The sequence below is a fragment of the Aptenodytes forsteri genome, unplaced genomic scaffold (genome assembly GCF_000699145.1).
Source record: "Aptenodytes forsteri isolate BGI_AS27 unplaced genomic scaffold, ASM69914v1 Scaffold687, whole genome shotgun sequence".
In the NCBI taxonomy this organism is placed as follows: domain Eukaryota; kingdom Metazoa; phylum Chordata; class Aves; order Sphenisciformes; family Spheniscidae; genus Aptenodytes; species Aptenodytes forsteri.
The window spans coordinates 339528-351262 of NW_008794708.1; the positions used below are offsets into that span (position 1 = coordinate 339528).

Below are 11735 nucleotides of genomic sequence, written 5' to 3' on the forward strand. Positions count from 1 at the left end.
GGCGCGGCAGCAGCACCGACACGTCGAGGTTGAGCTCAAGCTGCCGCGGAGTTGAAATCTGGTACTTGGCCAACGCTTGGAATACCAGGATGGTGGCCTGCAGGGACACCTGTGTCACCAGGGCTTGGGGACACCATCTGGAGCATCCCCAAAGCCCCCTGGGTGGCCCTGAGCCCAGGGTGACCCCAAGTCCTGGGGCCACCTGATATCACCTGGAACATACCCTTGGGTGTCTTACGGAGCAGAGATGTCTCCCAGGGACAGGACATGTCCCTGAGGGTCCCCAGGGTCTGGAGGTGTCCCCAGGGGCTAGGGCGTCCCCCAGGGACAGGCCTTTTGGGTTTTCCAAAGCCCTTGAGATCCCGTGGGACCAGGGGTGTTCCCCAAGGACATGCCATGTCCCTGGGGGTCCCAAGGGCCCTGAGGTGACCCCCAAACCCTGAGGGGTCCCCCAACGCCTTTGGGGTCCCATGGGACCAGAGGCGTCCCTCATGAGACAAGCCATGTCCCTGAAGTCCCCAGGGCCACAAGGTGACCCCTCAACAAAGCCCTCAAAACCCCTATCCCTGTCCTCCTTCCCCATGGCAGTGGGTGCCAGGACAGCACCCATGGGTGCCAAGGGAGTCCGTAGCCCACCTGAGTGGATCCGTAGCCACCACCGAAGTAGTTCTGCTGGGCAAGCCAGCGGGCCACCACCTGCGTCATCTCCGGCTTCTCCATTTGCAGCAAGGCCAGCAACGCGTAGGACGTCCCCTCGATGTTGTAGGTATGGGCGTTGCGTTCCTCCCAGCGTTTGCCCTCTGGGGTGACATCGGTCCCTCAGCACCCTCTAGGGACGATTTCTCCCACCACCAGGTAACCCATAATTAGCTTCCCCCCCGCCTCGCCCAGTTTTCTCCCCCCCCTGGTGAGACGTCACCTTTGGAAAACTTCATGAGAACTTTCTCGCTTTTGAGTTTCCCCGTCAGAGCCAAGGCGTAGGAGGTCAGGGCCACCGTGTAGGGTCGGGCCAGCAACTGGTACCTCCGGGCAAGGTATTCGGAGGCTTTGGCAATGCTCCCGTCCAAGCTCTGGGCAGAAAGGATGATAGGTTTAGATTCTCAGGTGGCTGCTACAAGGGTTGGGCACCTCGTCTTGAAGCGCTGTCCTATGTGACAGGCGCCAGTTGTGCCCCCTCTCCCATGTGGGGTTGAGGACTGGGCCACTCACGTTGACATGGTCCTTGCAGACCTCCCGGGCCTCCTGCAGCGCGATGAGGACAAAGGCTGTCAGTGATACCTCGGGCTCGGCACCCTGGTAGCCTCCCTGCATGACAAAATGGAGGGAAAAAACCTCAGGATCGTGGTTTTTCACAGCAAGCTCTCTCCACCCGAGACTTGTCCCTGTCACCCAACATAGTACTTTCCCCACAGCTCATTCCAAAAGCTCATCCTTAAGCCAACAGGGCTTTGGCCACCAGCAGGGACAGGGTTTGGATCCCCCCATACCACCATCTCCTTATGGATGACAGGAGCATCTTCTTGGAAAATCCCGTCTGGCTTCTGCTTCTCCAGGATGAGCCATTTCACGGCACCACAAACCACCTCGGGCTCAATGTCTACCAGCTTGATGGCCATGGCAAAGACTTTGGCCACGTAGGCTGTCAACCTGGGGACAGGAGGACCTTAGCGTCATGTCCAACCCTGTCACCCAGACCCACGTGGTGGTGGCAACATGACCCTCACCAGGTGCTTGATGGGCGGTCCTTGAAGGCGGCATAGGAGCTGTCAGGTTTCCGGAAAGCAAGTTGTTGCGTGTAACCTGGTGAGGAGATGGTGGTTGGCCAACACAAGGAGCACCCGGGGGTGGCTTCAGGCCACAAATGCCCTCCAGCCGTTGGCCAACGCAAGGAGCACCCAGCCAAGCTTCAGGCTACCAACCCACTCCAGTGCAAACCAGCAGCTCTAGAAATCCCCAAACTGGTAGCACCCAACCCATGTCTTCTTCAAAGGTGCAGGTTTCTTCAGCACCCTTGGAAGATGGTGACATTTTGCACCCCAAGAGGGGTGCAACCAGGGGATGCTCCCATCTTTTGGGGGATGCTCCTACCCTTTTTAATCAAGTTGATGGCCTCAGTGCGGCGGTCAACACCAAGGCTTTCCCACTGCAACGTGCTGTCCAGGTAGTAGGTGGCAATGACAGTGGGCGTCATCCCAATCATGTTCTGCTCCCCGCATCCTGATGGTGTCGTGATGAGATGCTTCAGCTTGTCCCCGTCAATGGCTTTCTCCACCATGATGGACACAGGGTTGCCTGGACCAGAAGAAGGGGAGACGTCAAGCCAGGAGTGTCCCCGCCCTCCCCACGTGTGTCCCTTCCCCTGCTCTCACCTTGGATGCTGACTTTGGTCTCTGACTCAGTGTTGGGGACAATGTCAGAGAGGTTTGCTGCCCTCACCTTCTCTTCCTGTACACCATCTGTGGGGCAGGGAGGCCAGGATGGAGATGGGTGACCCCAAATCCTTCATGTCCCCCCCCACCCTGAGGTGACCCAGCCCTGCCCCACATCTGCAGCAGGATGTCCCTTGTCCCTCGGGATGTTCCAGAGCCATACCAGGATGTCCCTTCTCCCTTGAGATGCCCCAGCTCCATAGTAGGATGTCCCTTGTCCCCAGGGATGCCCCAGACCCACAGCAGGACATCCCTCATTCCCTGAGATGCCCCAGCTCCACACGGGGATGTCCCTCGTCCCACAAGATGCCCCAGTCCTTGGTGGTACATCCTTCATCCCCCAAGATGTCCCAGACCCACAGTGGGACTTCCCTTGTCTCCTGAGATGCCCCAGACCCTTCCCTCAGTGGGACATCCCCGTGGGGCTGAGACATCCCCAAGACCAGCCAGGGCCACTCACTGATTCCCTTCGTCTTCGGGTCCAGCTCAACTATCGTCACAGTCTTCTCCAACCTCATCCCTTCAGGCTGCAGAGGTGAAAGTCCAGTGCTAAAGGTTAGGCTGGTTTTGGGTCCCCCCCTTCCCAACCTCTCTGGGTTGTCCAGGAAAGGTGTCCCAGTGTAAACCAGCACCCCCAGGTCATGGGACAAACTGGGAGAGCCCCAGGAGACCACACCTGAGCATCCTGGGGGGGGACGATCCTTCATCCCTGGCTACCACCACCAGGATGAAAGTGGAGACAGGGATATCACAGGGATACCATGCTGGGGACATCTCAGGGATGGAGGTGGCACCATGTGGTGGAGATGCCATGAGCAGCAATGGCCACTCACCACAACTTTGAGCTTCTTCTTGACACCGTCAGACACGAGCTTGCCCCGGACGGCTGCCTTCACCTCGATGTCATGCAGCCCCAGCTGCAAGGGCACGATGACGAAGGGCACGGCCCACGATGACTGGGCTTTCAGGCGGAGGATCTGCTGGTAGCGCGTCTTGGAGGTGGAGGCGCTGCACAGGGCTGGGTTGTACATCAGCTCCACGCGCACCTGCAGGGCACAGAGATGTTGGTCATGGGGTTCAGGTGGCTACAGACCCCCCAGAAGCCCGGGCGTGGTTCCCCTGCCAACCGTGATTTCCTGCGTCCAGTAGTTGTAGAGGATGGCACGGATCTCCACCTGCTCGTTCCTCACCACGGAGTAGGGCAGGCGCAGGTCGATGAAGAACTCCTTCATCACCGTGATCTCATAGGGGTCAGCCACGCACAGCCCTGTGGGGTGGCCCCCAGGGACATGGGGGTTCAGACTTAGGAGCTTGCTGGGCCCCTCATGTCCCAGTGACATCCACAAGGCTTTCGGAGGTCCTCCAAGTCCCATGGAGTCCTCCCAAGGCTTAGGAGATCTCTCAAGTCCCAAGGACTGCCACTAAGCTTTGGGGGATCTCCCCAAAGTTTGGGGCATATCTCCAGTGGTATGCACCCCTCTAAGATTTTGGAGATCCCTTAAAACCCAAGGAAACCCGCCAGGCTTTAGGGGACCCTTCAAGTCCCAGGGACCACCCCCAAGGTTTGGGGGATTCCTTTGATCCCCAGGGACACCTTCCTACTCCACCACGTACCCTTGGTCTGTGAGAGGCTGACGGCCAGGACCTCCCACGTGGTGATGGAGTCCTTCAGGTACACAGGCAGAGTCTTTGTGGAGATTCTGGAGAGGATGAGAACGACCAAGGGGGTCATAACTGGCCCCAAGCCAAGCTAGGGAGGTGTAACCAGCCACCAAACTGGAGTTGGGGGGGGGCATAGCTGGTCCCCAAACTAGACCAGGGGGTTGTAGATGGCCCCTGAGTTGGACCAAGGTGTCATAGCTGGTCCTGAGGCAGCACCAGGGGGTCAAAGGTGGCCCTTGTCTGGACTTGGGGAGGATCACAGCCGGTCTCCAGACTGGGCAAGGCAGTGTCCAGAGCTGGACAGGGAGGAGGTAATGATCCCCAAGTTGAGCCATGGGGTGGAGGGGTAGTGGGACAAGGGCACAGGGCTCACCCCAGCTCATTGGGCTGCTCTGTCAGCGGCTCCACCCGCCACAGCCAGCTCTCCGGGAAGAGGGTCCGTGAGGTGATGTCCTCGTCAGGCAGGAAGACTTCGTTCTCCTCACCTGGGGATGGCAGCGTCCTTCTTGACCATAGCTTCAGGGGCCCAACCCCTGTGTGGAGCCGGAAGCACTCCAGCATCATCCAAGCACCACCCGTGTTTTGCCCAAGCATCGTCTAGGCATCACCCAACTTCCCCCCAAGCATTGCCCAAAAGTCATCCAAGCATCGCCCAAGGATAGCACAAGCAACGCCCGAGGTTCATCTGACCTTCACCCAAGCCTCACTTAAGCTTCACTTAAGCTTCGCCCAACCACCAAGCCCGTCATTACCCCACCATTGCCCAGCACTTGCTTCGAGCCAGCTCGAGGTGGAGCTCGCGCTGCTTCTGGTCGTGGATGCCCTTGATGTAGTTGCAGCAGTCGAGGAAAGCCCGGATGCAGGCTTCTCCGTCCTGGATGTAGTTGGTCCGATGCTCGCAGCTGTGGCTCATGGGGTTTTCCTTCATGCCGTCCTCACAACACTTGCGCAGCGTCTTGTCCGTGTACTCAGCCGCTGCCAGCACGAAGGCACCCAACTGGCACCCAGTCCCAGAGTCCCTGGCCTGAGGGCCATCAGGGACATGGGACACTCTGGTGTCCTTTGGGATATGGGATGCTGTGGTATCACCAGGGATATGGGACACGGGACACTGACGTCCCTCAGGGACGTGGGACACTGGTATTGACTGGGACATGGGATGCTCTGGTGTCCCTCAGGGACCTGGGATGCTTTGGCATCTTCAGGGACGTGGGACAATCTGGTGTCCCTAGGGGCACAGGACATTCCAGTGCTCTTGGGGACATGGGACACTCCCAGTGCCACCTACCTTTGCTGCCTTTGTACTCGATGAGCTGCAGGGAGCGGCGCTTGCGTTTCGCAGGCTGGGGACACAGGACCTCTGGGGACAGAGAGGACACAGGTTAGGACCCCACAGCATCACAGCCCCCAACCCAGGTGTCACTCCCCTTGACATCAGTTGTCAGATCCCAAAGGTCACGGGACACATCCCCCATCCCTGAGGTGTCACACTCCCCCATTCTTGAAGTGCCACATCCCCATCCCCAAGGTGTCATCTACCCCATCCCCAAGGTGCCACCCCAGGTTGTCCCAGTCCCCAGCATGTCCCCTACCCCCTCGCTGTGGCGTGGCGATGTTCACGTTGGTGACCAGGCTGAGGCCAGCATCAGCAAAGACACCCACGTTGTCCCTCCCACTGCCCGGGGTGCAGCCGATGTCACTCTTCTCCACCGTGTCCCAAACCTGCGACCAACAGGAGACAGCCATGACAGCCACTGCCACCACCCGGGGACAGTGGGGACGGGGACCCGGCCACCCACCTTGGACTGGGTGAGCTTGTTCTTCTTGTTGAGGACGAAGACGCCCTTGTCCACAGCCACCAACCCCACGTGGGCATTGTGGTCACCCTCAATGTGCAGCCGCATGGGTGTCCCCGGTTCGTGCACCCGGTTGTCAGCCTCCGTCGCTCCCTTCACCACCAGCTGCCAGGGACGTGGAGGGGGGAGTCATGTCCACGGGATGCCCCAAAAAAAACCTTCACCACACCCCCAGGAGCTGCCCCATGGAGGTACCCCAACCCCACAGGGTGTTGGAGTCCTCCAGGGGTAGCTGATGGTTGTGTCCTCCACCGTGGAACGTCTGGACCATCAATGGGCCACCTGGGCCACCCAAGGCCCCCCACGAGATGCCCAAGCCCCTCATGGACTATCCCACCCAAGTGACACCCAATCCCCATTATGGGCCACCCAAGCCCTTCAAAGACCACCCAAGCCCTTCCAAGGGCCCTCCAAGTCCCTCAAGGGCCACCTCAAGCGTCACTCAAGCCACCTCCAAGGCCCAGCCAATGGCCACCAGCGCCCCCCCCAGCCACTGGGACAGTGGGGACACACTCACGGTGCCCATGCAAGTGTCCTTGACATCAACCCAGACGGAGTCGGCGACAATCTCGCCGGGCATCACGTAGTAGTAGGCTACGATGCGGAAGGAGGGGATGAGCTCGGCCGTCACTGGCAGCGACATGGTGACCAGGCTCTGGCCAGCCTCGTGCCGCTGTCGCCCCACATGGATGATGCGTCCCTTGCTCATGATCTGTAGCAGGCAAGGAAAGGCAGGGTTGGTGGGCACCTGGACACCTAGGTCCCCAAGATGGGGGGCAGTTGGTTGGCAGAGGCCAAGCGCGCTCACCAGGTAGGTGAAGTACGGGACGGAGTCACGGACGGCGTTGCTGTTGCTCTTGAGGTGGAAGTTCACGGCGAGGTTGTCACCAGTCTGCAGCTCAGTGGCCCCCACGGCCAGGTGGAGGAAGTTGCCGGAACCACCCTGGCTGCGGTAAGCTTCGGCAGTCATCTGCCGTGAGGCCTGGCGGTCGGCAGGCAGCCCCGGCTGGTCCGTCCGCACCTGCAACACAGAGGACACAGCGGCACTTGGTCAACAGGGAGAGGCGTAGACCTGGGTGGGGGTCAGCATGGAGGTCTTGGCCACCGTAGAGGTTTTGGCTGTCCTGGTCTCCCTGACCCCTGCTGCCCTGGTCCTTGGTCAATGGTGATCATCTCTTTGGTCAACCTGATCATCTCTGCTACCCTGGATGTCTTGGCCACTCTAGTCGACTCAACCACCTTGGTCCCCCTGACATTGGCCCTCCTGGCCCTTGGCTACCCTGAACATCTTGGCCACTCCTGTCCCCCTGACCTTGGCCATCCCAGTTCTTGGTCACTGGTGAACCACGCTGACCTTGGCTGCAGGCCACCATGGACAACTTGGCCACTACGGACATCTCCGCCAGTCTCCTTGACACTGGCCATCCTGGTCCTTGATAACCCTAGATGTCTTGGTCAACCCAATTGTGTTGGCCACCATGGTCCCCCTGACACCAGCCATCCTGCTCCTTGGTCAACAGTGACCGGGATAGCCCTGGTCCTTGGTCACTCTGGACATCTTGATCACCACAGACATCTCAGCCATGCTGGTCCCCCAGACCTTGGCCATCCTGGTCCTTGGTCAATGGTGACCGGGGTGGCCCTGACCCTTGGCCACCAGGGATGTCTAGGTCATCCTGGTCCCCCGATCCTGCTGTCCTGGCCCTTGGTCAATGGTGACCATGCTGGCCATCATCTTTGGTCACCCTGGACATCTCAGCCATGTTGGTTGTCTCAGCAATCCCAACCCCCAGGTCACTTCAACCACCCCTGTCCCCAGCCACCTTGGCCACCCCAGTTCCAAGGCCACCCCGGTACCTATCCCCGCTCACAGTGATGGGGACGGTGTCCCTGTTGGCCGGCATGTTGAGGACCAGCTTGGCTGTGCCATCACGCTGGGTGGAGACGAGACCCTGGAAGCCATCAGCCTTGACGGTGACACGCGGAGCCGGGGACTCATCTGGGTTAGTGACGTAGACCTGCAGGGGATGCGGTGTGACATGAGGACATTATATGGGGACATGGCATGAGGGACATGTCACATGGTGCCATCCAGGTGACACAAGGACAGACCACGGTCCCCAGGCCCTCTCCAGGTGACACAGTGATATGACATGGGGACAGACCCTGGTCCCCAAGTCTCCTCCACCCACAAACCGCCAGGCTTGCCCCATCCCCATCCCGATGCTGGGGACCCTGGTACCGTGGGGGTCCTGGGTCAATGCCACCGCTGTCCCCATCCCTGTCCCCAGATGCCATTACCATCAGATCGAAGGGCATCCCCGGCTTGAAGAACTTGGGGGTGCGGGTGAAGTGGATGGTGTATGGGGACGTCACGATGCGGATGCCGCTGCGCTGTGCCTCCACCATGTCACTGCCTGCAGTGGCCACAGGAATGGCCATGTCATCCGGTGCCAGGACAGGACTCCCGGTCCCCCCCAGGGACAGCCCTGTCTGACCTTGGGTGGCCCTAGTTGTCCCCATCCTCGCTGTCCCCAACCCCACTTGTCCTCGTCCTTGCTGTCCCCAACCCCATGTCTCCCCGTCTTTTGCTGTCCCAAACCCCACACGTCCCCAGCCCCAAGTGTCACTGCTGTCTCCATCCCCCCTATGTCCCCGCATGTCCCCAGATGTTCCCCCACCTACTCAACTTCTTGAAGACTGTGACAGAGACATGCGGCCCGTAGCCTCACACGACCCTGCTGTCCCTATCCCCCCAAGTCCCCTGTGTCCCCTGTGATGTCCCTGCGCACCTGACTCGGTGAGTACGGTGACGGAGACGTAGAGTGAATGTCCCACCAGCTCCTGGGGGTTGGCGAATCGCTGCCGCAGCATGGCCATGGGCAGCACGGCTTCCCCATCCCCGTCGGTCACCTGTGGCATGGAGTTAGTGGGACAGGGGACAGCCATGGGGACCAGGATGGGGACAGGGATAGGAATGGGGAGAGGGGATGGCAGAGCTCAGTATGAGACAGGGATGAGGACAGGGATGAAGATGGGGGAGACAGGGCTCAGCAAGGGACAGAGCTCAAGAGAGAACTGGAATAGGGACAAGGGACGGGGACAGGGACAAGGACAGGGTCACCTGGACGCGCCGCAGGGACTGGGGGATGCCCTTCTTCTCGTCATCCACCATAACGCCAAAGAGGACAAAGGCTGTCCCCTGCAGGCGCTTCCCGTACAGGTACCTGTGGACAAGCCACCACTGTCCCCATCAACCCCTGTCCCCGTGTCCCCATCACATCCACATCACTGTCACCCCATGTCCCCACATCCTCTTGTCATGCAACCCTGTCACCCCGTCGCCCCATGTCCTCATCACCCTGTCCCCGCCACTCCACATGCCTATGTCCCCCTGTCATCCCATCATGCCCTGCCACCTCCATCACCATCACCCTGTGTCCTCCTCACCCCCTGTCCCCATCATCCCATTTCCCCACATCCCCATCACCCTCAAACCTGTCACCTTGCATCCGTGCCACCCCCTCATCCCTGGGGACTTTGCGCAGGAGCAGGGCAGGAATGTCACCCCACACCATTGCCCATGGGGGCTTGACCCCCAAAATGAGCAGTTTTGGGGTCCCCATCCCACCTGGCCGTGATGGACACTCGGAAATCCTCCTTCCGGTCAATGTAGAGGAACTTCTCCTCCGGCTCCAGGACCACCTCAAAGCTTGGCAGCACTGTGGGGCGGACACCCAATGGACCCAGGCATCCAGGACACGCACAAGGGACCCAGGTGTCTGGGGACCCCCACCCCACCTTACCATACTCCTTGACTTCAAATTGGGTGCTGAAGACCTGTTCTGGTGAGTCTTCGAATTTGGCCATTATCGTCCATATCCCCATGCTGGAAAAGGATGGGGACAGGGTGAGGGGACAAGCCTGGGGCTACGGATGTCCCCGGGCCAGCCTGGGAGGTGGCACCCACCTGACAACCTCAGGCAGGTTGTGGTTGAGGGAGAAGATGCCGGTCTTCATTGGCGAGGACACAGGTACTTGCTTGATGATGACATCATCAGGTGTCTGAAGGAACATGGAGTGGTTGGGGATGGTGGCATGGGTGGCTGTGTCCCCATGTCCCTGTGTCCCCAGCGGGCACCCACCTTGATCTCCACGATCACCGTCTTGGGCGCTGGCTCCATGAGGTGGCCCAGAGCAAAGAGGCGGCAGAGCACTGGGAGGGGACACAGGGGACAAGGTGAGCAGGGATAGTGTGGGGACATCCAGAAATGGGTGCTAGACCCCCAAAATGGGTGCTGGGTCCCAGTGGAGATGCCAGGGGGACATCCCCAAATGGGTGCTGGACCCCAGCACCCCAAGGTCACACCAGCACCCCAAAGTGCTCTGAAGGGGACCCAACACCCCAAGGTGCCACCAGCTCCCCAACATGCCATGGTGAGACCCAGCACCCCGAGGACACACCAGTGGAGCCAGGGGTGTAGATGGGCTTGTCGGTCTGCACAAAGATGTGGCCACTCTGGAGTGACACCAGCAGCACCTTCTCCAGGGTCACCTGGGCCACCCGCGCCGTCACGGAGACTGCTAGTCCCAGGTGGGTGCTCGTTCCCAGTGGAGATGCCAGGGGGACATCCCCAAATGGGTGCTGGACCCCAGCACCCCAAGGTCACACCAGCACCCCAAAGTGCTCTGAAGGGGACCCAACACCCCAAGGTGCCACCAGCTCCCCAACATGCCATGGTGAGACCCAGCACCCCGAGGACACACCAGTGGAGCCAGGGGTGTAGATGGGCTTGTCGGTCTGCACAAAGATGTGGCCACTCTGGAGTGACACCAGCAGCACCTTCTCCAGGGTCACCTGGGCCACCCGCGCCGTCACGGAGACAAACTGCTTCCCCACTGTCTGCGGCAGCGCCTTGGCCGACACCTGCGGTGACAGAGGACACCAGGTGGCACCTGCACCACAGGGATGGGGCAGGGGACACCAGATGGCACCCATGCCCAAGGGACGGGGCTGAGGATGCCGGGTGACAGTCCCCAAGGACTCCAGGGTGACCATCATCAAAGACACAGGGGTGACCATCCTCTAATCATAGGGTGACCATCTCCAAGGACCCCGGGGTGACTGTCCCCAAAGATCCAGAGGTGACCATCCCCATGAACACAGGGGTGACCATCCTCTAATCACAGGGTGACCATCTCCAAGGACCCGGGGGTCACTGTCCCCAAGGACCTGGGGTGACTGTCCCCAAGGACCTCAGAGTGACCATCCCCAAAGACCCCGTGGTGACCATCCTCCCCCAGGTCCCACCAGTCCCATGGAGATTCTCCACCATCTCGTATAGGGTTGCGCCACATGGGCCACTGTCCCCGGGGCAGGAGGGGGCAGTGACCGGCAGGAAGGTGACACGGGGATGGTGACATACCTTGATGGTGGTGCTGGCCAACATGCCCTCAGCGGGGCTCAGCGGCACGCGGATCTGGTAGAGCACGTGGCGCTTGCGGGGAAAGTCCTGCACCAGGACAGTGGCCTCGGTGGGGGCGGTCAACCCCGGCGCCTCCAGGACCACCCGCTCCTCCGTCTCCAGCCGCAGTACTGCCGGTGTCACCATCGTCACCCTGGGGACACCAGCCATCATGGGGGGCTGTCACAGGGTCTCCCAGAGCACCCTGGGGGCCTCACAGCACCCAGAACCCCCCCCCCAAGTCTGTCCCCACAGCACCCTAGGGGCCCCCTGATCTGTCCCGCCCAGCACTTTGTGGACCCCATGGCACGCAGCACCCTGGG

General features: G+C 60.5%; 1 protein-coding gene across 1 annotated transcript in view; it reads right to left on the minus strand.

Moving 5' to 3' along the window:
• Positions 1-11583, minus strand: part of C3 (complement C3) — a 17158-nt gene extending 5575 nt beyond the window's left edge. The window contains exons 1-28 of the mRNA XM_019470597.1: positions 11374-11583; positions 10715-10874; positions 10093-10163; positions 9918-10012; positions 9754-9836; positions 9579-9669; positions 9072-9174; positions 8740-8860; positions 8249-8364; positions 7819-7965; positions 6756-6968; positions 6465-6659; positions 5891-6052; positions 5684-5813; positions 5380-5451; positions 4866-5066; positions 4465-4624; positions 4044-4129; positions 3557-3696; positions 3263-3475; positions 2890-2956; positions 2370-2456; positions 2089-2292; positions 1725-1800; positions 1488-1647; positions 1210-1305; positions 920-1070; positions 637-800 (exon numbers count right to left, since the gene is read on the minus strand). Of these exons, the coding sequence (XP_019326142.1) occupies positions 637-800; positions 920-1070; positions 1210-1305; positions 1488-1647; positions 1725-1800; positions 2089-2292; positions 2370-2456; positions 2890-2956; positions 3263-3475; positions 3557-3696; positions 4044-4129; positions 4465-4624; positions 4866-5066; positions 5380-5451; positions 5684-5813; positions 5891-6052; positions 6465-6659; positions 6756-6968; positions 7819-7965; positions 8249-8364; positions 8740-8860; positions 9072-9174; positions 9579-9669; positions 9754-9836; positions 9918-10012; positions 10093-10163; positions 10715-10874; positions 11374-11583 (3774 nt within the window). The remainder of the gene's footprint in view (positions 1-636; positions 801-919; positions 1071-1209; positions 1306-1487; positions 1648-1724; positions 1801-2088; positions 2293-2369; positions 2457-2889; positions 2957-3262; positions 3476-3556; positions 3697-4043; positions 4130-4464; positions 4625-4865; positions 5067-5379; positions 5452-5683; positions 5814-5890; positions 6053-6464; positions 6660-6755; positions 6969-7818; positions 7966-8248; positions 8365-8739; positions 8861-9071; positions 9175-9578; positions 9670-9753; positions 9837-9917; positions 10013-10092; positions 10164-10714; positions 10875-11373) is intronic.
• Positions 11584-11735: the final 152 nt, after the last annotated feature.